Source organism: Furipterus horrens, unplaced genomic scaffold (genome assembly GCF_987537825.1).
Source record: "Furipterus horrens unplaced genomic scaffold, mFurHor1.1.pri manual_scaffold_1, whole genome shotgun sequence".
In the NCBI taxonomy this organism is placed as follows: Eukaryota; Metazoa; Chordata; class Mammalia; order Chiroptera; family Furipteridae; genus Furipterus; species Furipterus horrens.
In genome coordinates, this window is record NW_028327171.1 from 202753681 (window position 1) to 202775961 (window position 22281).

General features: G+C 42.2%; 1 protein-coding gene across 1 annotated transcript; it reads right to left on the reverse strand.

Annotated features, from left to right (window-relative positions):
• Window positions 1-8834: 8834 nt before the first annotated feature.
• On the reverse strand, window positions 8835-9314 carry TNP1 (transition protein 1). The gene is made up of 2 exons (XM_090268846.1): window positions 9173-9314; window positions 8835-8972 (listed from the first exon to the last, which is right to left on the reverse strand). The coding sequence occupies exons 1-2, from the start codon at window positions 9309-9311 to the stop codon at window positions 8935-8937; spliced, it is 177 nt and encodes a 58-aa protein (XP_090124972.1). The 5' UTR covers window positions 9312-9314; the 3' UTR covers window positions 8835-8934.
• Between the last annotated feature and the right edge of the window lie 12967 nt (window positions 9315-22281).

Here is a 22281-nt window from a genome sequence, read left to right on the forward strand (position 1 = left end):
TCCCATGGTGACCTTGAAGGAGGTGTTTTTAACCCAATAAGTGACAGAGGCTCAGAGAAGTTGGGTAACTTGCTCAAGGCCATGTAACTGTTAAGTGGTTATGGTAAGATTTGACTCTAGAACAGGATGATGCCAAAGTCCTTGGCTTTTCTGTTATACTTTGTTGCTTAGGGTTTGAGTCAACAGATCCTGCTTTTACGAGAGAGATGAGAAATTTTGTCTGTTCCCCACCCCAAGCATCCTATCTACTTCTATGAAAATACTCCTTCACTTTGGACGAGAACATGGTCTGGTTTTAGGGATAGGGAGCCTGGGGCAATATGAGCAGCCCAGCAGAGAACAGAGGTCCAGTTCTGCCTCTGGCACTAATTGGGCCATTGTAAGTATGTCTTTCTCAATCTCTAGGACTCGATTCCTTCACCCGTGAAACAAAGGCCACAGTTTAGTGGTTCAACACAGAGATGTAGAACAGATAGCCTGGTTCAAATCCCAACTCTGCCACTCACGTGCCATTTGACCTTGAAACTATTCCTCAGTTTCTTATCTCTAAAACAGAGGTCACAATAGTATCTACTTAATGGGATTGTGGTCCGTGTGAAAGAGACTAATATGTATAAAGCTCTTAGGAGAGTATCAAGCATAAGATCATTGCTATTCTTATTCCCAGGTGTAAAAATTTCTACAATTCTATTAGTTTCAAGTAAATACATGGGAAACAAGATAGAATTTAAAGTTGAGTGCCATCACCTTGATTTTCTTTTCTCTGCTTTTTGCCTTTGGGTGAGGGTGGGGATGAGTTAATAGTAGACAGGTGAATAGATGATGGTGATAATTATCCCCCACTCCTGTGTATGTGAAAGACATACAGAACTTCCTGATACGACAAAAAGCACAAGCATTTAAACATTTTGAAGACTGTTTGTTTATACACCAGCCAGCTCTGAACCCATTTACTAAGAGTCCAACGTTGTAGAAAATATACAGCAATACAGTGGTGGGCTATTTTGGCCCCTGACATCTAGGGTGGGGCCAAGCAATCATTTAGGCACATCAGCGACATCAGGGATGACCACGAGAATAGCAAGAACACCACCACAGAACACAACAACCACCCCCTAACACTTTAGACTTAAAGGATTAAATTAATCAAGACACAGGAACGTATGTGTATGTGTGTGTGAGATGGAAGGTTGGGAACGTGAAGGGAGATAGTGGCGTTTTATTCATCTCTCTGCTGTGCTCACTTAGAATAGGCCCTCGGAGGCTCTGCTCCAAATGAAAAAGGCAGAAAGTATGACAGGTGAAGGGTTACCGAGCTGTGAAAATCCAGGGGACCCTCACAGGCTCTGTCCAATAAAATATAACGCAAGTTGCATCTGTGACCCTCATTATTCTAGTAGCCATATGTTAAAAAAAAAAAGGAAGCATGTACAATTAATTTTATTTTATGTTACCAAATATGTCTAGAATATTATTTCAACATATAATCAATGTAAAACAATTATTTATGAGAACTCTTACACTCTTTGGTCATATTAAGTCTCTGAAAGCCAGTATGTATGTACAGGGTGGACACAGTAAGTTTACAGTTGCATTGTGATGCTCTTTGGAGTTAATAAAGCTATTGTAATAACCATAACCTGCATGTCTTATGCCATATGAACAACCATAAAGATATGTTTACCCACCCCTGTATGTCACAGTGACAACGCATCTAGCCCCATGAGTTCTCAATAGCTACACGTAGCCAGTGGCTTCCATACTAGATGGTGAAGAGCCAAATCCCTGAGAGCTTCTATCTGTTAAACTAACCAGAACATGTCTTGCTTCCTGGATGTCTGGACTGGAAGGAGGATAAGAGGGAAATCATACACACAGACACACACACATAAAGACTCAGGCAGGAGTGATGGAGTCCCCCTGTGGCCTGGGCCTCTTCCAACCACTGCAAATTTACATCACTGTCCTCTTGACTTTCACAGAGATCACAGTCTCCCTTCCAGCCCTTCCTTAAGATCTGTGGCTCCTGGGCATGTTTACTTTTGCTGAGGCGTGAATATGAAAAGTGCCCACCAGTGAATGGGCCTGTCCCTGCCACCAGTAGCAGCCTGCAGGGGGCTTTAGGACTCCTTGTTTTCCTATTTGCTGTTCATTTTTTCCATGTGATGATGTGCTCCATGAAGGGAAAAAATGGAGTTGAGAAGGAAGCCAACATCTGGTTCTGGCAGTGAAAGTAAATTGTATGTTATATGTTCTCAGCAAAATTTTATGCTAAGATGGCAGTTTTACAGGAAAAACTACATGTTATAGGGTGTTCACAGATGTAGGGATGGAAGAATGTGGCTGCCGTGTGCTCAGGATGCTAAGTTGCTGCCCTGTGTAGCGAGTTACATCGCAAGGAAGTTGTTTCTTGCATTCTGCAGTGGTCATTGTGCCTGGCTGTCCGGTGTATGTCTTCCCTTCTGTGACAGTAGTCCCTCAATTTTCCCTTCAGGACCACCCCACTGCAATACAAGCTTGACCATTATTTTCTCTCTCCTGGGACCCTGAATTTTAGGGGAGTGATGTAAGAATGGAGAACAATTGGAGACATTTCAATGTGAGGAGAGCACCCTGCCTACTTCCTGCCTGACTCCCATCCTGTGGCCCAGCTGTCTAGCGTTTCCTTCTAGTCTCTGAGAAATTCCACGCCTTCCAATAGATTCCCTGTCTCCCTCTCTTACGTTAGCTGGAATGTGTTTCTGTTGCTCTCAACCACATGCAAAAAGGTGTACACTTTGAGCAGTAGCAGGTGGGCAGCAAATGTAGAAAAGAAAAAGGGGAAGGATTAAGGGGTCTAGTCAGAGATTCCCTTTCTAGCTCACTGTTTGCAAAGCTTTTTCTAATCTCTTTTCTCACTTCTTTCTTATGCTATCCCTGGGAAGTCTGATCCTTCCCCATATTCTGAAGTAACGTGGCCCATGCATGGTTCAGAGGTGGTAGAAAAAGTCCTTTATACATATTCTGTGACGCTGCTTTCTATTCCTAGGAGAGAAGTCAGAGGGATGGCTTCTGGGTTATATTTCTTTAGTCTCATCCTTTAGGAGTTTTTGTTTTTGTTTTTAATTTTCTTTTTTTAAAGAATTAGAAGAGATTTTAGAGCCCTAGAGAGGGGCAATGAGTTGCCGTGGGAGTTCGGGCAGAGCCAGCTGGGGCTCGCTCTCTGGGCTTCCCCTAGGGCCAGCCTTCTGAGTTCCCTCACTACTCACAGAGCGGTCCCTGGACCAGCAGAGCAGCATCAGCGCCACATGGGAGCCTCTTACAAACATCAACTCTCGGGCTCACCTGGACCTCCAGGATCAGAATATGCATTCTTATCAGATTGATTCCTGGTGACTCTATGCACGTAAAAGTTCTGTGTTCCTGAAGGAAACGATCAATAAACCAAGGCCCAGTTTCTCATCCTGTAGAGAAGCTCTTTCTTCTTGAGAGCTTCCATGTGGGGCACTTTTGAGGATGATCCCTGCAAGTTGTGAAATTCAAGTTCTTTATGTCTTTTCATTAGGAACCATTTGTGTGTTATGACCTAAGGACTTCATATCTAATTAGTTACAGAGACATGTACCTGCTGCTAATGAGAAAAATAAATATGATCCTATTGAGTGGGTTTATTAATCTATCCTTGATCTTTTTCACTGATAGCTATGCTAAGATTTTATTTATTTTATTTTGATTTATTTATCTTTTTTCTATTACAGTTGTCCCACTTTTCCCCCCATTGCTTCTCCCACAACCAGATTTTATTTTTTACCCCATATGAAATTGAGAGGTGGATTTATTGATTTCTTTCCCAAGAAACAATGGCTATTTGTGTGTCCTGATGTTATCCCTCTCTCGTGGATGGCTTGGCTCCTGCTCCTAGGAGTTTGCAGTCTAGTTGGAGAGATAAGATCATCCTCAAATCCTACATTTTATGAGAGAGCAACACAAACCTCAGAGAAGTGTAGCTGCTTCCTGACTTCAGGACCTAGCCCAGACAAGAGGCCCAGGGGAAATTAAGAAGCTCTAGTTCACAATGAGAGCTTTCTGCTGAGCAAGCAGGCAGCGTGGAGGATGACTATCCACAGCTGCCATGGTAAGGCATCCTGAGGTTAAGGCAGCACACAGGGTCATGGGTCAGGGCTGCAGTCACAATGCTATCAAAGGTCAGTCCAGAGGGACAGAGGAGTAGGCAGCCAACTTACTCCTGTAATTGACAACTTTCGATATTCTTTCTTTTTAAATTTTTACTTGTTGATTTTAGATAGAGAAAAGAGAACCATCGATTTGTTGTTCCCTTTATTTGTGCACTTGGTTGACTCTTGTGTGTGCCCTGACCAGAGATCAAATCTGCAACTTTGGTGTATAGGGACGATGCTCTCACCAACTGACCCACAACCTTGACGTATCAGGATGGTGTACTAACCAACTGAGCTACCTGGCCAGGATATTCTTTTTTTTTAAACAATTTTTTTTATTTTTACTTACAGTTGACATACAATACTATATTAGTTTCAGGTGTACAACATAGTGATTAGACATTTATATAACATACGAAGTGATCATTCTGATAAGTCTAGTAGCCATTTGATATTTTTACAAGACCCCTGTGAGGTAGATATTATGACTGACTTTTTTTAAGGTAAGGAAGATGAGGCTCCTAGAGGTGGGAAAATTCGCCAAAGATCACATGGTTAATAGAACCAGTGCCCAGTGGGGCCTCCTTCCCCTCTGCCTGAGTCAGGCTTGGTTATAGCGATGGTGGACGGGAGGCAAAGGAGGAGATGAAATGGCCCCAGCTGCAGGACAGAAGGTGTGCAAGGGCTTGGAATAAGGCAGGACTGATGGTGGATCAAGGTCAGAGTGCAAGAGGAGTTGGCTCTGATGGAATCCAGACCCTGGTACTGTGCTGTGTGCAGAGAACTGTCATCTCTACCACGTCTGGGACACTGAGCTAGGATGGCAGGAGTGGCTGCAGGGCTCAGCTCAGGGAGAGGTCTCACATTTGGGCTGACAAAAGGCTGGAAAGGGCAGGTGGTTTGGGGGCTTCAGAAGTGAGGAGAGCCCCTCACATAGTGGAAAAAACTGCTTCCTGACTCATCAACCTGATGAGACGGTCTGGTCTGGTAACTAAGACCCCCATGCTCCTAGAGACCAGGAATTAAGACACTGTCCCTTTTGGTGTTTTCCCCCACAGTGGGCCTGGTGAGTGAGTGAGTGCTAATTACAAAGCCAGGCTGCTGCTGTCCTCTGGTCTCAAAGGACAGAACCTTTGGGTGACCCCACAGCCAAGTCCCAGACCATGTCTGACTTGCACCAACTACTCCCAGGACACACAGAGTCCCCTTCCAGCTGCTGTTTCTGGCCTTTCACCTCCTCTGCATGGTCCTGAGTGTTTATCCAGAACTTCCTGTTTGTCTGTGGCTGCACAGACATGGCTGGTCCCACCCGGGATCATCTGGTGAGGCCCAGGGCAAGAGGTGGGAGTCAGCTCAGGCTTCTCCATAGCTCCTCTGGGTTTTCTCCACCCACACATGGGTACTCTGGGACCACTCCCATTGGACCCCAAGGCCACTGAAGCAGAGGCTCTGTGTCCATGTCAGCGCACAAGAGGGTCAAGGTGACCCAGAAGGGCTTATGGCCAAGATCCTTAAAATTTTTATTTTTTGACTTTCCAAAAAGTCCAAGTAAGTGATGACTTCAGGACAAAGCATTCCAGAGAAAACTGGAAGGAGGAACGAAGTTGGGGAGATGCAGGAAAAGCACACAGAGGGTGAGGTCTTTGAGCTCCATCACGGTGGGAGGACCCCTGTGCTATGTACCTGGGTGCGCCTGCCTGGTGGGTGCGCTCGCCTGCAGGCGCTGTCAACAGAAAGACAGAATGAATGTTCCTGGAGGGCAGGGACTAAGTCAACACCAGCACTGGAAAATTTCCAGCATGTGGGTCTGGAAAACGTTCTTACTGCAAAACAGTTTTCTGGGTGGCTGCCATTCCTTCCCCAACCTGTGTATGAAGGCAAAGACTGAAGTCACCAGGCAAGGGTCTGGCTGTCCTAACTAGTGGTGGATTGTTCACCACATGCCCAACCTAGTCATTAATTAAATTGTTTCAGTGTTTAGAAAATTGCTAAAGTTTAACACTGTGTTAAAACATTTTGTCTGGGGATAATCCTGTCTTGCCAATGTCATGAAAACATGTTTTTTAAGCTGAGGGTTGGTTCAGGAGCCCTGAGAACTCAGTTTGGGGCCTCTCTTACTAGCTATGGCTGAAGAGACTTTGGTCCGTGATGACCAATGAGAGAAGACGAACATTTGCCTACAAAGTTGTGTTAGCTATTTTTCAGAGCTGTTCTCCAACATGCCGTGTTCCTTGATTCTGGGAAGCTGGCCCTTCTATTTGGTGTCATGTGGTGCCCTTGACTGCTGGCTTCCTGATCAGTGTGGACAATGGAAGCACTAGAAGGCTTTACCAAGATGTTCATCTGCCAAACACACAGTCTTGGCTCTCATGGGGCTCCATGTTAGTCAGTCCTTTTGTCCCTCAGACCCCTCATTGTTCGGCTCTAGGTGTCTTGTCTCTGAATAGTCCCTTTAGTAAAGCCTCTTTATGCAAGTGCTCTGCAGGATCTGCTTTCCTGGGGAATCCTGGCCAACTTCCTGGGCAGAACACGTTTCTTGAGAGAAGTCAATTTCACATTCAGCATTATCGCTATCCTAGCTCATTCCTGACTCTTGCTTTTTTTCCTATAGGAGAGGCTGTCTTTGTGCATAGTGGCAATCCAAAAGATAGCAGAAACAAGGTGAAGCAGCAAGCAGGGTGCAGAGGGGGAGCTGCACAGGAAAGCACTGAAGGCTCTTGGCATGCAGTCATAGCAGGGAGTGGCAGGGGCGAAGGTGGGAAGGGGAGGATGGGAAAAAATGCAGGAAAGCAAGTGTAAAACACAGAGACATGCTGCTCAGGTTGTGGGGCATGCAGTCCAGCAAAGTCTCCAGCTGACACTAACTTCAGGGTCTGCCTTAGCACAGAAAAGCCTTGACCAAGGTCATCCCTTATCAAAGCAGCCTGGCTGGGTTACTTTGGCCCCATGCAGGAATGTTCAACTCCCTACCCCTTTTCCTCCACAAGTATTGGTCTCTAATAAACATCTTGCACCAAAACTCCACCTCAGTGTATGCTTCCTGGGGAAGTTGAGAAGGATTTATAGGCAGAGCAGTAAATACTTGACATTAACTGATTTTGTGTGTTGCAAGGAACTCTGACTTTCTTTACATGGAAACAGAGGAACTCCCAGAGGGCTTAAGAGAATGCAAGATGCCCATTTCTGATTAGGTAGTCCAGATCAGAAGTATTTATAAAGAGCTTTGTGCAGTCACGCTATGAGTATATTCTGAGTTCAATGTCTGTGCACCTGATGCTGAGGGGAGATTTGACCGTGAACCTTTGAACCTGAAAAAGGGAACATTCTGTGCATTTAGGAGACAGGACAAAGTAAGCTACAGTAACCTAAAAAATCTTTACTCCAACAAGTGAAATGATCTGGATTTTTCTCATCCTTTGACCCACAAGGAATCTCGTAACATCCAGCATCTACACGCCTCCCCAATGCTTCTTTGAAAATACAATTTGGTCATTTGGTTCCATGTCAAAACCCCCACTATTGGAAATGGAAACTTCATGTCTAACCTCATCCTCCTCTCATTCCTTCCTGTTTATATCTTTTCCTGGTTGCAAACAACCAAGTGGGTGGCTTGGTTTAAATGAGTCTCAGTCCCAGCCTTTGCCACCCTGGTAGTGCCTCTGAGGCAACAAGAAGCAATCATTAAGAAAAATATTACCTCTTGGATGAATGTTAAAAATCGACAGATCCCTGGCTGGACCATATTAGAACCCAAGGTCATGGTAAAGTGAGGAATACAACTAAGGACAGTTTTTCCTTGCTGATGATCAATGAGGTCCACCCAGCTTGAGGTCTTGACTAAGGTTAATTTATGACAGCCACACCATCTGGCCTGAATTTAACTTCCAAGGCAATATATCCCCATCTCCAGTCTTGTCCATCTCAAGCCCAGCATAGCTAATCTTATGTCAATAATAGTATTGAATCCCACTAACAGCCTGCTAAGCCTGCCCAGATAAATTAGAAGCACCTTTGAGTATTCTCCACCCCTAGGACAGACCTTTAGCTTTAGATTAACACATGGATAAGCCCCTTGACAAAACCACCTTGCGTTGCTTAACTCACTGACACTTTGATACATGATTTTCTCCTTTTTATCTCTCCTTTTCCATGTTGGGGAGAGAGAGAGTGTATTGAGACCAAGACCCAAATTGGTGATGGTGCACAGTCAGTCGGGGCACATGGGGAAGGGGGAGTCAGGACAAATTACTTTGATATTTTTCAAGTCATGTTTAATGGTTTCATACCAGTCAATTTTTCTAAGCCTGCGTAGCTCAAAAACATTAAAAAAAATAATTTATTTATTTGTTTATTTTTAGAGAGAGGGGAAAAGAGAAAGAGAGGGAGAGAAACATCACTGTGTGGTTGCCTCTCACTTGCGTCCCCCAACTGGGGAGCTGACGTGCAACCTAGTCATGTGCCCTGACTGGGAATCGAACCAGGGACACTTGGCTCACAGGCCAACGCTCAATCCACTGAGCCACAGCAGCCAGGGCTCAAAAACCTTTTTCAACCAAAGATCAACATAAACATACTTTTCAGTTTTCAGAATTTTATTGAGATGTTGGCGAGGAACAGTCAACATTATACATTCTTCATTTCGATCACGATTGGTATTTTACCCACAGGATAGGTTATTCTCTGACTGTGTTCTAACTTCAGGTCTTTTTGACAGTCCTCTTCTGTTGCCTTCTTGTTGCTGCCTGGTGTTATTTGAAGTCCACCAGAGCAGAGCCCACTAGTGGGGACACACGTGGGAGCGGTAATTGCGATTGGCTGTGGGGGAAAGACATGTTTGGGACACAGACATCAGTAGGAATACACCTCATCATCCTCTTCCTGCCCAAATATGAATTTAAATGGAAATGAAATTCTTAGACTGAGAGTTCAGGGTCCTAAGAGAGCTAATTTCAAGAGGGAGGGCCTTGGGGCAACAAGTTGCCCCTGTTTTAAAGTTCTACTCATCCCTCACTCACCTTCATCGCCTCGTTTTCTATTCTTCAGGCTACTCTTCCGGTGTTTTCTTCTGCTGCCACCCTTCTTGACTCCCTTGTGAGGAGATCTGTTCTTGCCTCTCCTCACACCGTGACTCTTTAACTTGCGGCTGGTCGACATTGTACTTTCGGCAAAAGTGAGGAGCCTTGCAGGGGAGGTGGCAAGTCTGGGTATTTAAGGCCTTAGCCATTGTGATTGTAAAGGGGTGTGGCTTAGCAGGTGGGTGGGGCTCCATTGTGCTGTCACTAGCCTTTGTCACACTTTGGTCATATATGGAAAATAAGGTGGCCCCTCTAATGAAGCTTGAAGTTACCCTCAATTTTGAGGTCCTTTTTATGTTAAATGAAGCTTTCTAGACAGGTGTTATTGAACAACTAAATTCCAGTCCTGTGCTGAGCTTCTGAGGATTGCAATGGCCATTATATAGGTGTCTCCTGCCTTTAGGAAATTTAATGTTTGTTGAGTGCCTGTATACCCATGTCTATTTAAGTCTCTCTACAGCATTGGGAAATAATAAATATGTTTCTATATGGGCCTGACTCTAGCAAATCCAATTTAATGTGATCAAAGCACAAACATTCCCTCTCTTTCATCTAAATCAGGATTTCTCAGCCTCAGCTCTGCTGACATTATGGGCTGAGTAATTTTGTGGACTGTGCTTTGCAGGATGTTTGCCAACACCCCTGGGCTTTGCCCATTTGATGCCAGTAGAGCCCCTACAGCTGTGAGAATCAAAAATGTTTCCAAATGTTACCTTGGAGGGAGGAGCACCCCTGGCTGAGAACCATTGGCTTAACCAATGGTGATAAGAAAATAATAGTCAATGAAAACAGAAGTAGACTCTGTGTTCATAGAGCTTTCAACTTAGTCAGGGAGAAAGCCATTAATCTGACATCTACACAAATCAGTGAATAATTACTTCCCAGTATGGTGCAGGATGAGGTTGGAAAGAGGTAGAAAACAGATGAGGCTCCAGTACAGTGGGAAGCCATGAAAAATATTTAAGAGGATAACATGATGAGATTAGAGGCTGCTGGGTGAGGGATGAATTAATGCAAAAGTGAAGTGTATAAAGTAGTAGAGGTTATGGAGAGAAAAATATCTGATAATGGTGTAGGCCTGGACAGGGAAATGGGATGAAGAGATATGGATGAGAGATGATAACTTGATGATGGATTGGATTTCATTGGTGAGAGCAGAGGGTGTCAAAGGTGTTTCTGTCTATTGCAGCTATCTGGCGGCTGGTGCTACTCACTGAGATAAAGGCCAGTCATGGGGGCTGTGGCTATCATGTATCTCAATCTGAGACATTTTGAGTTTGAAGTGCCTTTGAGATTTTCAAATAAAGGTATTGAATAATTGTTGTGTCTGTGGATCTGGAGCTCAAAGTAGAAGCCTGAGCTGAAAATATCCACCATTCCCAACTTCCTTGATAATGGACTCATCATCCAATCTTTTCTTCTTCCTTTCTTATGTCTTATATAGAATCCTTTTGAAAAAAAATTTCAGTGGACCTTAATTACTACATTCTGTTCCTCCTTCTCTCTCCCTTGCCATTATCCTTACTCAAGAACCAAGCACCTGGCATGCAGGGGGTTCTCAGCAGAAGTTTGTCGAATAAAAGAATGTAGTTTAAGTCCCACTCCCTGTATTTTTATGTCTATAGATAAGATGACAAATCATGTTTTGAAATCCAAATTCTTTCAAGTGACACTTTCCATTTTTTTTGTTTCCAAGCAGTGCTCTCTGAGGATCTTCCGTTGGAGGTGATTTTTACCCAAAGAGATAAGAGTCTAGTTCTTTCTACAAGCAAGTTTCATGAAAGCAGGAATTTAAAAATTATGTTCACTGCTGTATATTTCCAGGCATTGGACAGTCCTGCCACAGAGTAAGAAGCTTAATAAGGATTTATGAAACATTTTTTGAATAAATTAAAACTGTTCTGTTTCTGACTATCCCACTTCTCCCTGTTTTGTCCCACCTCTACAAGGAAGACTTTCCTGACTTTTCAATTTTTTATTGTTCTTTGAAATTTGTTCGAAGTCCTTGGTCTTCTAACACTACCTTTAAAGTCTGGACTACCAACGTCAATGGTACAAGACCGTGTTTTATGCCCATGCTGTGATGTCATGTGAATGAGTGATCTCAACAGAGGGTACTGTGTCTTGGCTCTGGTCCTGACTTTGGCTCTCTTGTTTTTGTAAGTAAGTCAGCTAGGTTAAGTAATCTCTGAGATTATATGACTTCCGTGGCAGACTCCTTCTGGTTAGGGACTATATTTTTATTTCTACTGCATTTATCACAGGTTCATTCTAGCCACTTTTGGTATTATGAGGCAGACAGTACAACACAGAATGACATTGTGTATTGAGTAGGCGCATTTCTAGACAGGGTAGGGAAAAAAGACATTGTCTCAACAATGGACCCTCTAGTGCTCCAGGTGGAGACCTCACATGTCTGACCGTGCTCACTCTGCTGGTCTCTCATTTGACAGGCATTTTCTGGATGGTCCTGGAGTCTGGGTGATACTACTCACCCAACTTATTTCCATCCCCAAAAGACCCACTCTGCCAAGGAGGAGCCGAGAAGCCGAGATCACAGGGAAGACTCGAGAACTGATGAAAAACAAATGAAAAAGCAGAGGGTTAAGGAGTGGTTCTGGTTTCAGACACCATGCTGAGAAACTCAGCAGCACAAAGCCCAGTGCTGAAGGCAGAGATCTGAAAGCCAGTTGGGGGTGAGACTGTGGAGTGTTTGAGTTGGCTTCTGTGTCAGACCTCCTGGAGTGAGGACAGAGCAGGGTTGAACATTGGGCACCTCTGCTTATCTCTGTTTCTGTTTCTGTTTCTGCCCCAGCGTTGCTTGACCCAATGACAATTTGATAGAGCACAATGAGTTCACTCCTGACCCTCAGTGAGCCCAGGGCCATCTGGACCAGAAGCCCATTTTTCTTTTTGGATGAAAACGCTGAGGCACAGAATAGCTACATGAGTTATTTCAAATAATCCCACACAGAAGTAACAGACACACCCATACTTTGGCTTTCTTGTGGGTCTTAACTTTTGCTTCTCTTGATGAAAGGAAATAGATATTTTCTGAGAGCTATGGGGACATAGAGGGAGAACAGAATCCTTGGCGTCTAGAAGAGAAGCTATCAACGTCTTCTTTCTTGGGACTGAGGGTTGTCTTATCTGGAGACAGGTGGATGGACAGAATGGTGTCTTTATCTCCTAAAAGGATGGCCAAGTGGCACTGTGGAAGAGCTTGGAGGTCAGTGTTCCCATTGGCCCTTTTAGTAGTTTAGGAATGAACAAACCTCAGAAGTCACTGTTTTGGGTCTCTAGTTGGGTCTCATCTCCAATTTAAATCCACTTCATTAGTTTTCAGGGAGAGTCCAATGGATGTCTTCTTCCCAGGGTTGGATCTTCCCAGCAGGCCAGGAATTGGAACTCATTAAGAGTGAACATGGAAGAGTCACTAACAGTCCTTACACATGTTGATGACTCAGTCTGAATCCCTCTCTGAACCTAAATCTCTCCAGATGTTGACCTCAGCTGGGTGATTGGGACCTTTTATCCTGTTCACATGCATGCTGTTTCTTTTTTGCTCTTGCTGCTGCTATTCAGGCAGACAAAGGGGGCTCAAGGCAGAGTGGAAAGGGAGAAAGCATTCTAGAGAGGGGTCTTCCCAAGAAGCAGAGTTCTCTGAACTCAGGATTCATCTGATGTCTCTAATAGGTGATAAAGAGAAACCAGAGCCCAAGGCCAAGGAGTGGTTTTCAGAGAAAAAGTAGGCAGGATCTTAACTCAACCAACCTCTTCCTATCCAGTTCTGGGAATCAAGGGAGCATCTTGGTTTTGAGAATGGCCTAGCTTCTATCTGAAGATTTGTTGAAGTTCTTTCCCATTTTTTCCTCCAGGCTTCTTTCCCATGAGTTCTGACTGTGTTTCCAAACTGTTATTCCATAAGCAATTTCTTTTTTCCAGGAATAGAGAGATCAGGTTGCTGAAAAGTAGGGGACTTATTACAAAAGCAGTCCTAGGCAGTTCCTCAGGAGCCATCTGGACCCCCTCTTTGGGAAGACCAAGAGGCTTGTCTAAGGGCTGCACTAGGCAGCTCAAAAGCCATGGCCAGACCCAAGATTGTTGATCCCCAAGTCGAAGACTGCCCACTACTCCATACTGCCTTCCCTATGTGACTTAAAAATAGAACTGGCTTTGATTATCAGTTCTATTTGTTTTTTTCTGTCTTACATGTGCTTCTAAGATTACAGTGAAGGGATCTAATTATGAAGGGAGAGAAAGAATTGGGAATAACTAGTGAGTTCTTAGAGGCAGGGTGTGAACTTGAAAGTCCTCTGGACAAATTTAAAATTCTCATTTGGTGAGAATTCAGATTTTCACTAGGTTTATTTTTGTTACTTTTGGACATATGAAAAATTATTTACTCTTTTCATTTCTTTTTAAGGCCATGTGGTTGAATAATACACAAAGAAAATCCACAATTTATGCTTCAGAAGGTTCCAAATGATATTTTCACACTAACCGCTCCCTTGCCCCCCACTGACCTTAATCCCTGTCTATAACAAGTGAAGAAGAAGCTGCCCCTTCCAAAAATACACTGAGAATATAGTATAGGATGTATAGGGCTACATCCTAGGGTATTAGAAAGGGGTTGTTATGGTATGAGAATACATCACACATATTCAATCATTTGGCCACATATGGAGTTTAGAAAAGATGTGTTTCAATTCATCTACCAACTGGAATAAGGCACTTTGAGTTGTGAAGGTTGCTAGAGAACAATTTCATAATAAATAAGTCTGGGGATGAAGGGTAACTTAGCCAAAGACACAAATTATAGTCAAAGTTGGATCTCAAGCCCAGATCTCCTAATTCCCAGTACAGGCTTCTTGTCACTGTGCCAGAAAGCACTACTGTTGAGATTTCTGGCCTTTTTTGTTTCTGTTCTTTTTTTTCTCTGCTTCTCTCTTCTCCCTTCATGTTTGGAGAGACACATGCCAGGGGCCCTTGCCCTGTTTAAATCATCCTTCCCACTAGTGATAATCATGTCATTGAATTTGAGGACACCTGGCCTGTAAAAGTGGCCTGAGTTGCCAACAAAATGGGAAAAGGACCGGAGAGACAGACTGAAATTGTGACATGAAGATCATCTTCCTTCATAATTGATGCTTTCAAAGCATTGTGATCGATATAATGGTAGGATACCTTGGCCAGAGGAAATACTCAATATTTCTGGATTATTTTAACCATAAGTGCTTATTATAACTCTACTGATCAAAGTTGGGTCAAAAGAGAACATCACAAATTTAGTCATATTTCTTTGACTTAATGAAATTCTACTTTCTATTCTTGACAGTTATCAGCACAGGTTAAAAAAGAAGAGGAGATAGGTTGGAAACATAACTTTATTTTGCCCCTTAAGGATCTTAAAAAGTGGAACTGACAAATAAGATTTACCTGACAGTATCACTGCCTACTTGGTTTCCCCATTGTTCCCTTCTGTAGAATTCTCATATTTGAAAAAGAAGACTCTGTTGCATTTATACTAAATAAAAGAAACAAAGAAACTCCTTCACTGCTCTTTCTAGTCCTCAAATTCTGTGGCCTAAAACACAAAGGTTTAGGGGCACTTTGCATTTCACAGACCCTATGTTGGGATAGCAGGGTTGACTTGCTTTATGAAATCTTCAAAACAAGCCTTCATTTTCAGTAAGGACCAGAGAAAGACCCAGATTCTTTGAGCATTGCAGTTATCATATTTTATTAATAAAAAAATTCACTGTGCTGAGCAACCTTATTGCTGTTCTGGGAGGGAATATGGAAGGTAATGCCACCAAAATGTTTTGGAGTTCTGGCGAGGACTCTGTCACCAGGTAGAAATACTTGTTTCATCAGTAAACTACTGTTCTTCAACAGCGATAGAGGCACTTTCTTCATGTTGTAAGAAACAGACAAAATTGAGGTTATAAAGGTTTCTGGTTAAGGTGGAAGAGTCTTCAGGTGGGCACACAAGGGCAACTTGTCCTTTTCCTTTATGATTTTGTTAAATTTTTAGCTGTGATTTGGCCTGGGTTACTTGGAACTTCCTGTGATGTCAGCTCTATATGTCTCCCTGGAATTAGCTACGTTATTTATGCACTCAGGGCAAAATGAATAGGCTGGCCTTTTGTTAAAAAAAAAATACTTTCAAGATGGTGACAGCAGAGCATAGACCAAGCTCAAAGTCCCCTGAACACAGGGTCTTTGTGACTGCACGGGTCCTGAGCCCATGAAGCCCGTCCTGTCCTCCTAACTTAAGGCACTTCTTATGGTAAACATCCAGATAACTACATTGAAAGATACCTATCACATTCGTCCTTATAGTCCAAGAGAGTTGGTCAATGTCTGATTCATAATGGGGGCTTGATGGGTACTTGCCATGTGCATCTTCAGTAACGACTCCATCACCAGCTCCTCTCTGCAGCCCCCCCCCCCTTCCTTCATCTATTCTCTATACTCCTCCTACACAACCTTAGGACCACACATTCAAAGGCCTTGCCAATTGCTGTCATCTTCTTCCTTCTCCCTCACGCTCTCATTGGTGGCGTTTACTTCTATGCCCCTACTGGAAGCACATTGAGTCTTAGGTGATTGCACTTAGTCATAGTAGATGTTAGAACTTGACATGAGCTTTCCATTTATTTACCCAACGATGGTATTCAGAGCCTTTAGATGGGGGCGGAGGAGTGAGTGTCACCTCTAAGGAAACTAGCAACTGTGACCTAGACTTTTCCATTCTGAGATGTCACAAAGTCCATATGAGGTCAGCAGGCAATCTACAGGAGGAGGGCTGAAGAGTGAGACCCACGATGATTCTTTTCAACATTTAGTTATACAAATTTTCAATCTACTATACTTGGACAGATTATTTTATTTCTCCTGGTCTTAAAAATCTTCTTTTAGTTAAAATCAGAAGCACAGGAACTTATTGGCAATTCTATTCTTTTATGAATGAGAAAACTCATTGCCCAGTTGGAAATTGTTCAAGGACATAAAAATACTAAGCAGCAGAGGTGGGATTTAAATGCAGATTTAAATCTACTTAACTGTAGTGCTTGTGTGTGCCTCCTAATGTATTTGCTGAAATGGAAGGGAGGGAGGTGGAGATAGTAATCACCTAGGGAAAGCCATTTTTACTTAACGTTTATCATGAAGAGAAATAGGAACGAAAGTCTGGAATATCAAAGTCCAGAAGAGACTGACCCAAGTCAGTGATGGGAATGGAAAAGAAAGAGCATATTATAAAATATTGAGATGACTGATAAGATGTGAGGGGCTGTGAAAAGAGGGTTTGAAACCCAGTCTTCTGCCCTGAGATAATGACTGCTAGGTGGATACAAGGGCAGGAAATAGGTTTTGGTTTTGTGCAAGTTGAGATGCCTACTAGAGAGATCATGTACTCACTTAGATGCAGGGTAGACAAATTGGAAATAAGTAACTGTAGCTCAGAAGAGCAACTGGGGCTGGTGACATAGATTTGGGCATTGGCAAAGTAGAGTTTTGTGTAGTTGAATCTATGGGAGAAGATAAGAGGGACGAGGAATGCAATTATAGGATTTATCAGCCATTAGGTTTTTTTCAGAAGAGAGAGCTGAAGAAGGAGAACAGAAGACAATTTAGGAAGAGTGGGCTTGTGAAATAACAGTAAGGAGTTCAAAGATGGAAACTACCAAACTTGGGGTAGCTGTAACACTTACTGAGGAACCTACTAAGTGTCAGGGACTGCGAAGAATACTTGAGGAGCCTCATCTCACTTTTCAGTCCTCATTTAACCTAGTAGAGCATTTGGCAATTAGGTTCATACAGAGACAGAGTAGGGGGTTTGGTCACAAGTGCAGTGAGCAGAAGAGAGAGAGGAGGTGAGGTAGTAGAGGGTGGAGGTGGTTTTGAGCACAGGGAGGTGAGCCTCTCTCTAGCAATCACCCTCTCCAAGCTTCTCAAAAGAGGAGACTTTATTTAACCACTGTTGCTCTGGCATAAAAAATAACAGGTCTTTTCCTTGTTCTAGCTTCACTTTACCCGTGTGTCCTTCACCCCTTCTCGACCTCAACCTCCTCTTTCAGCTATCGGTAAGTCCACAGTTTGGGACAGACATCCAGTCTTGACTGGCCTTTGTCACTTCATCTTTCGGCCTCACTTTATGCGCCTTACACTCTGGGAGCATAGAGCCAAGAGAATAGCTTGTGCTTGGAACAGTGGCAGGAATATGCCAAATACTCTAGAGATATTAACCATTTACTTAATTGTTACATAAACCCCATGAGGTGGGTACTAATATTGCCCTATTCCAGGATCAGCGTGGTTAAGTAACTTGCCCAAAATCTTACAACAAGTAAACCAAGTATCTGAGGGTCTTCTTTTATAAGAAACTGAAATAGTTTACATAAGATTGTTTCTTGCCTATTTTACATTCTCTATTTAAGCACATCGCACAAAGATAAGCACACAAGAGGTTCTCAATAAATTCTTGACAATAAATTCTTATTGTTTATCAAAACAAAGTTCTTGAATGAAAATATGTTCACAAAGTGAGCATTCTAGGGGGAGGGGAGTCCATGTTGATATACACCTGGCTGATGAGTTTTCAGGAATATTTTAGCTATGATTTGGGATCCCATGAAAACATCCCCATCACTTCCTTTTTGCCCATCCCTCATGATGACCCGTGCCCCCATGCACACATTGAAAAGAGTACAGAAACACAAAGGGCCAGAGATGAGATTAGGTATACAGCTGCAGATCCTCAATACAAATTTGGATGAATAAATTGATTGCTCTATCAAGCCATCCCTTAGATGTAATATCATGATCATAAACTCCAGGCCTTTTATCTTAAAAATCTCAGGCCTTTGGGTATGGGAACAACCTCATTATTATTACCTTTTAACATGAAAAAGAAGACAGAAACTAAATTAAACTTATCTTTGTAAATATGTATACAGGTAGTTAAAATACAACTCTATCATCCTCTCTTTCTTCCTCTCTCTCTCTTTCCAAACTTGGCTGCCTTTCCCAGGACTAAAACCTTAGGTCTTATGTAGGAAATGTAGTACTGGAGAATTACCTGCCTCTTAGAGTCGGCAAGAGGCAAGAAATTAGCGGAACTGTAGGAGGTGCTTGGATTGTCACTCTCCCTCTGTGAGGTTGGCTCTCTTTAAGGTGGTGAACCATTAGAGCCTTTCTTCAGAAGGTGTGCTTGAAGCCAGGTTTGAAAGAAGAGAGAAGATGACTTATCTCTTGGGTACTCCCTGCTAGCCTCCCCCTTCTGCATGACACCACCCAACAAACATTCAGGTGTGTTCTTCTTTCTTCTTTTTGGTGCTTGCTGAATATTCCTTCCTGATACCCACATTTTCCATGATCCAGGGTGGCAGCCCTTGATTAATCCTTGCTACCCTTGGATTGTATTATTGTGAACTCTGCATAAGTCTTTTTATTCATGAGACCTCTTGTCCAGTGGAACTTCTAGAACAAGACTAACCATGTCACTCCTTATTGTCTATAAGAGGTAGTTCGTTTTTACCATAATATTTCACTTTTCAAATTCAATCTCTTAATCCAAACCTTGCTTTCTACCCAAGTCTTTTATTCTCTTCTTCGGGCAACCTTTGCTATTTTGGTCAAATGGGGTTATTTAAAAGTAGAAAAAGTACAGGTGTTGGTAGAAAACTCAGTATCCTACTTATACTGCTATTTTTTTTTTTTTTTTGGCATATTTACCTACTAAACTCCTATATGTCCTTCAAAACTCAAAACAGATGTCCCAAGATATATGATTACTTCTTCAATGAACTCCCATTATTCATCTTTTCAGCACATTTTGTATCAGTTACCAGATTCTTTCCAGATTTTTTTATTTGTATGCATGTCTTCTCTTCCTAGACATTGAGCTTCTTGAGGATGAAACTGTATCTTTGTGGGGTTCTGGGGGATGGCACAAGGTAGTAGATTAAAAAGTTGGACTACAACTTTGAATTCTACATCGTTGGGGATTAAAGTGGGGGCTGAGGAGGGGCAAGAAGGAAAGATTATGAAGGGGAACAGGGAAACTTTGGGAGTGAAGAGGATACCTTATTACCTTGATTTGTGGTGATAGGCTCATGGGTGTGTACCTCTGAGAGTACTTATTGAGTTGTATATTTAAAGTATGTGCAATTTATAGTATGCCTCTTAGACATCAATAAATTTATTTTGGAAATTCTATATTGTTTAAGTCCTTGCTAAAGAACTCTTTCTAGAAATAAGACAATGGAACCAGGAATGCATACCTAAATATGTCAGCAGATAAACACTTTAAAAATGCTGGACTTATCTCTAAAAGGCCAGAAGAATTTTACTTGGTTTGGATCATTTAGGGAGGTTCTTACAGGCTATACCAAAGGGCAGGCAGTTGATTTTAGCAATTCTAAGAGGTATTTTCTTGACTTTATCCAAATGCCTCAGATTTTACCCAGTTGTCTCAATACTTTCCAACCACCCAACCAGCCTCTTCTGTTGACTTTCAGCCATTGTGACAAAGCATCATCAATCATCAGGTCTTTTTAACAAGAGGGTCTATGTCATGGCCTTTTGTCTCCATATATAAAGGGAGTGATGAATGGGCTAGTTTGAAAAAATGGACTTGGGGAGGGTGGGAGGGAGCAGGCAGAAGCTACTATTTCAACAAGAATCCATCTGATGGCCAAAGTTGGGGAACGTAAGAAGACAGTACAATCCTGTAGATGTAAGTGTGCAGCATGCCATCTGAAGGATTTACCACACAGACAAAAAACAAAGAAGTCATGCCGGGGAAAGAACAGGAAGACAAGGTATTGATGATATTTTCTGAGGAATTGTCATTATAGCTTGGAAGGTGTTCCAAAATGGCATGCCTTTGTCAAAGCATAGCTCCCTATTTGCCTTCCAAAGACTCTCTCCAGCTCTTCCCTAGCACTCCCCCTTCTCTCTGAAAACCAACTCTTTCCCCCTCTTCCCCATCAATCCTTCAAAGAACCAAACTGTGTTCATTGCTTGTCCTCTTTGTGCTATAGAACTTCCTTCTAAACTTGCCCATTCAGTAGAGAGGTTGACATAACCCTTGGACCTACCTTTTAGAAGGTGGGTTTCTCAAGCTCTTTGAAACCTTATATCTAATGGAATCTCTGGGAAGCTGAGCTGGGGAGATCGCTATATGAAAAATACATGGTTTTCCTGAGTATAAATCCTACACTTTCTCATTCTTGTCTCCTTAGTAAGCAGCATATGTCAGTGCTCTGGTGGAAGAAGCTTCTTGAATCCATGTTTTTCTATGACATGTTCTCTCCCATGGCCAACGATGAGCCAAGCTTCTTTTGGTGCAGGCCCAAGACCACCATAGTCATCTTTGATTATCCATCTCTGCCCCAGGTCTCTAAATAAAATTTCTCTCCTTTCACTGACAAATGTTATGTGTGTTTTTATTTAGCTCGAGATTGACCTGTGACAATCTAGAGCATCCTAGTCTTTCTTCTTATAATAGGATAAATGAGGTGATATGTAGAGGAATAATCAAGCGAGGTATGGGGAAATATTTAGTTTTCTCCTTTGTTCCTGTTGAGGAGATTTGCTAATGAAATGTATGGTTGTGTTTTGGTTTGGAATAGGTTGAGATGCTTTCTGGATATAAAAGGAGCTTACTTGGTTTGATAGATCTTTTACAGTACACAACCAGAAAACCCGTTACCAGGTAATCATCACCTCATATAGTTATGAGATACTTATTTTCTAGCAACAAGCCTAGGGCATGTCAACATGAAGCCTGTAATTGTAAACCTGTAGAAGGGTAAAAACATAACATAGGCTTAGAATGGCATATGTGTATTTGAAACTTTTTGAAGGACAGCATCCTTAAGTTTCCCCCAATGGTGTATTCTAGATACAATGAAGTGTTGGGCCTCTTTGGAGTAAAATAATTCTGATAGCTGTGTAGAATTCCTCATATAATTGAACCTGAACATTGTATAATTGACATAAAAGTATCAGGTCATCTCTTCTTTCCAAACCATCATAATAAAGCTGCAGAAGTTCTTCTAAGTACAGCCTGCCTCCCCACCCTGGGGAGTCCTTAAAATCATGTGCCAGCAAGACCAAAGCTAATCTATATGGCTGAGGTCTCAAAACTCAATTCTCTGATCTTCTTTGGGATATGAAAGATGCAGTGACTGGAAAAGACACAGAGACTGCCTTTTATTGCTCAGCCAACTTAGGTAGACTCTAGGGATTTGTCATATTTCCTAGATGTTGGTGAGTTTTTTGTTCCTCATGAAATATGGTTCACTTTTTTTCTTAGTATGGGGGTCAGGAGAGGGTAATTTGAAGATTCTATGGCAGGTGTCCCTGGACTGAGGAGCAGAGACATGTTAGTATGTTATAGTAACATATTACATTGTAATAATATGTTATAGTTATACCACTAGTTATAAGTATATCTTGTAATATTATGTTATACTGTATCTCGTGATAGTGTGTTGTAATAATATGTTATGCATATACTGGTGTAGTCTCTGGAAAATAAAACAAAGCGAAGGAAGTGAGTAGCCTTCTCTGCCAGCTATCTATAAAACAGTCATTATTTTTGCCAAATTTACATAGATCTTGGCCTGTCCACATACATATGTTCTCCAAGAGCTTAGAGTCTAGAGTCAAAGTAACAGTGCAGGAAGACCTGCTTACCAGGTGCCCAAAGCATGAAATTAAATGTGGAGAACTTCAAATTATCTCATCTAACACTTTAAATATATATTGATAAAAGTCCTGTATGAAGCAATAAATTATGACCCAAGTTACATTTTACAGAAGCTTTTGTGAGCTACATCAAGTGAGAGGGCCATTTGAACATATTTTCGTCTTTGCAGGAGAAAGCAACCATCATAGTAAATGAATGGCCATGGTCATGTTCCAATAAAACTTTACAAAAATGTCTAGAGCTTGTACTAACCATTATTTTATTTATCTCAGTTGTACCATTCAGGTAACAATTACCTCAATTTTACAATTGAAACAGTCTGAAT

Bases quoted from the DNA above. Each gene is read 5' to 3' on its own strand.
- TNP1 (XM_090268846.1), bottom strand. From the start codon at position 9,311: ATGTCGACCAGCCGCAAGTTAAAGAGTCACGGTGTGAGGAGAGGCAAG. The intron at 8,973-9,172 runs GTGAGTGAGGGA...TTTCCCCCACAG, and splicing joins TAGAAAACGAGGCGATGAAG to CCAATCGCAATTACCGCTCC.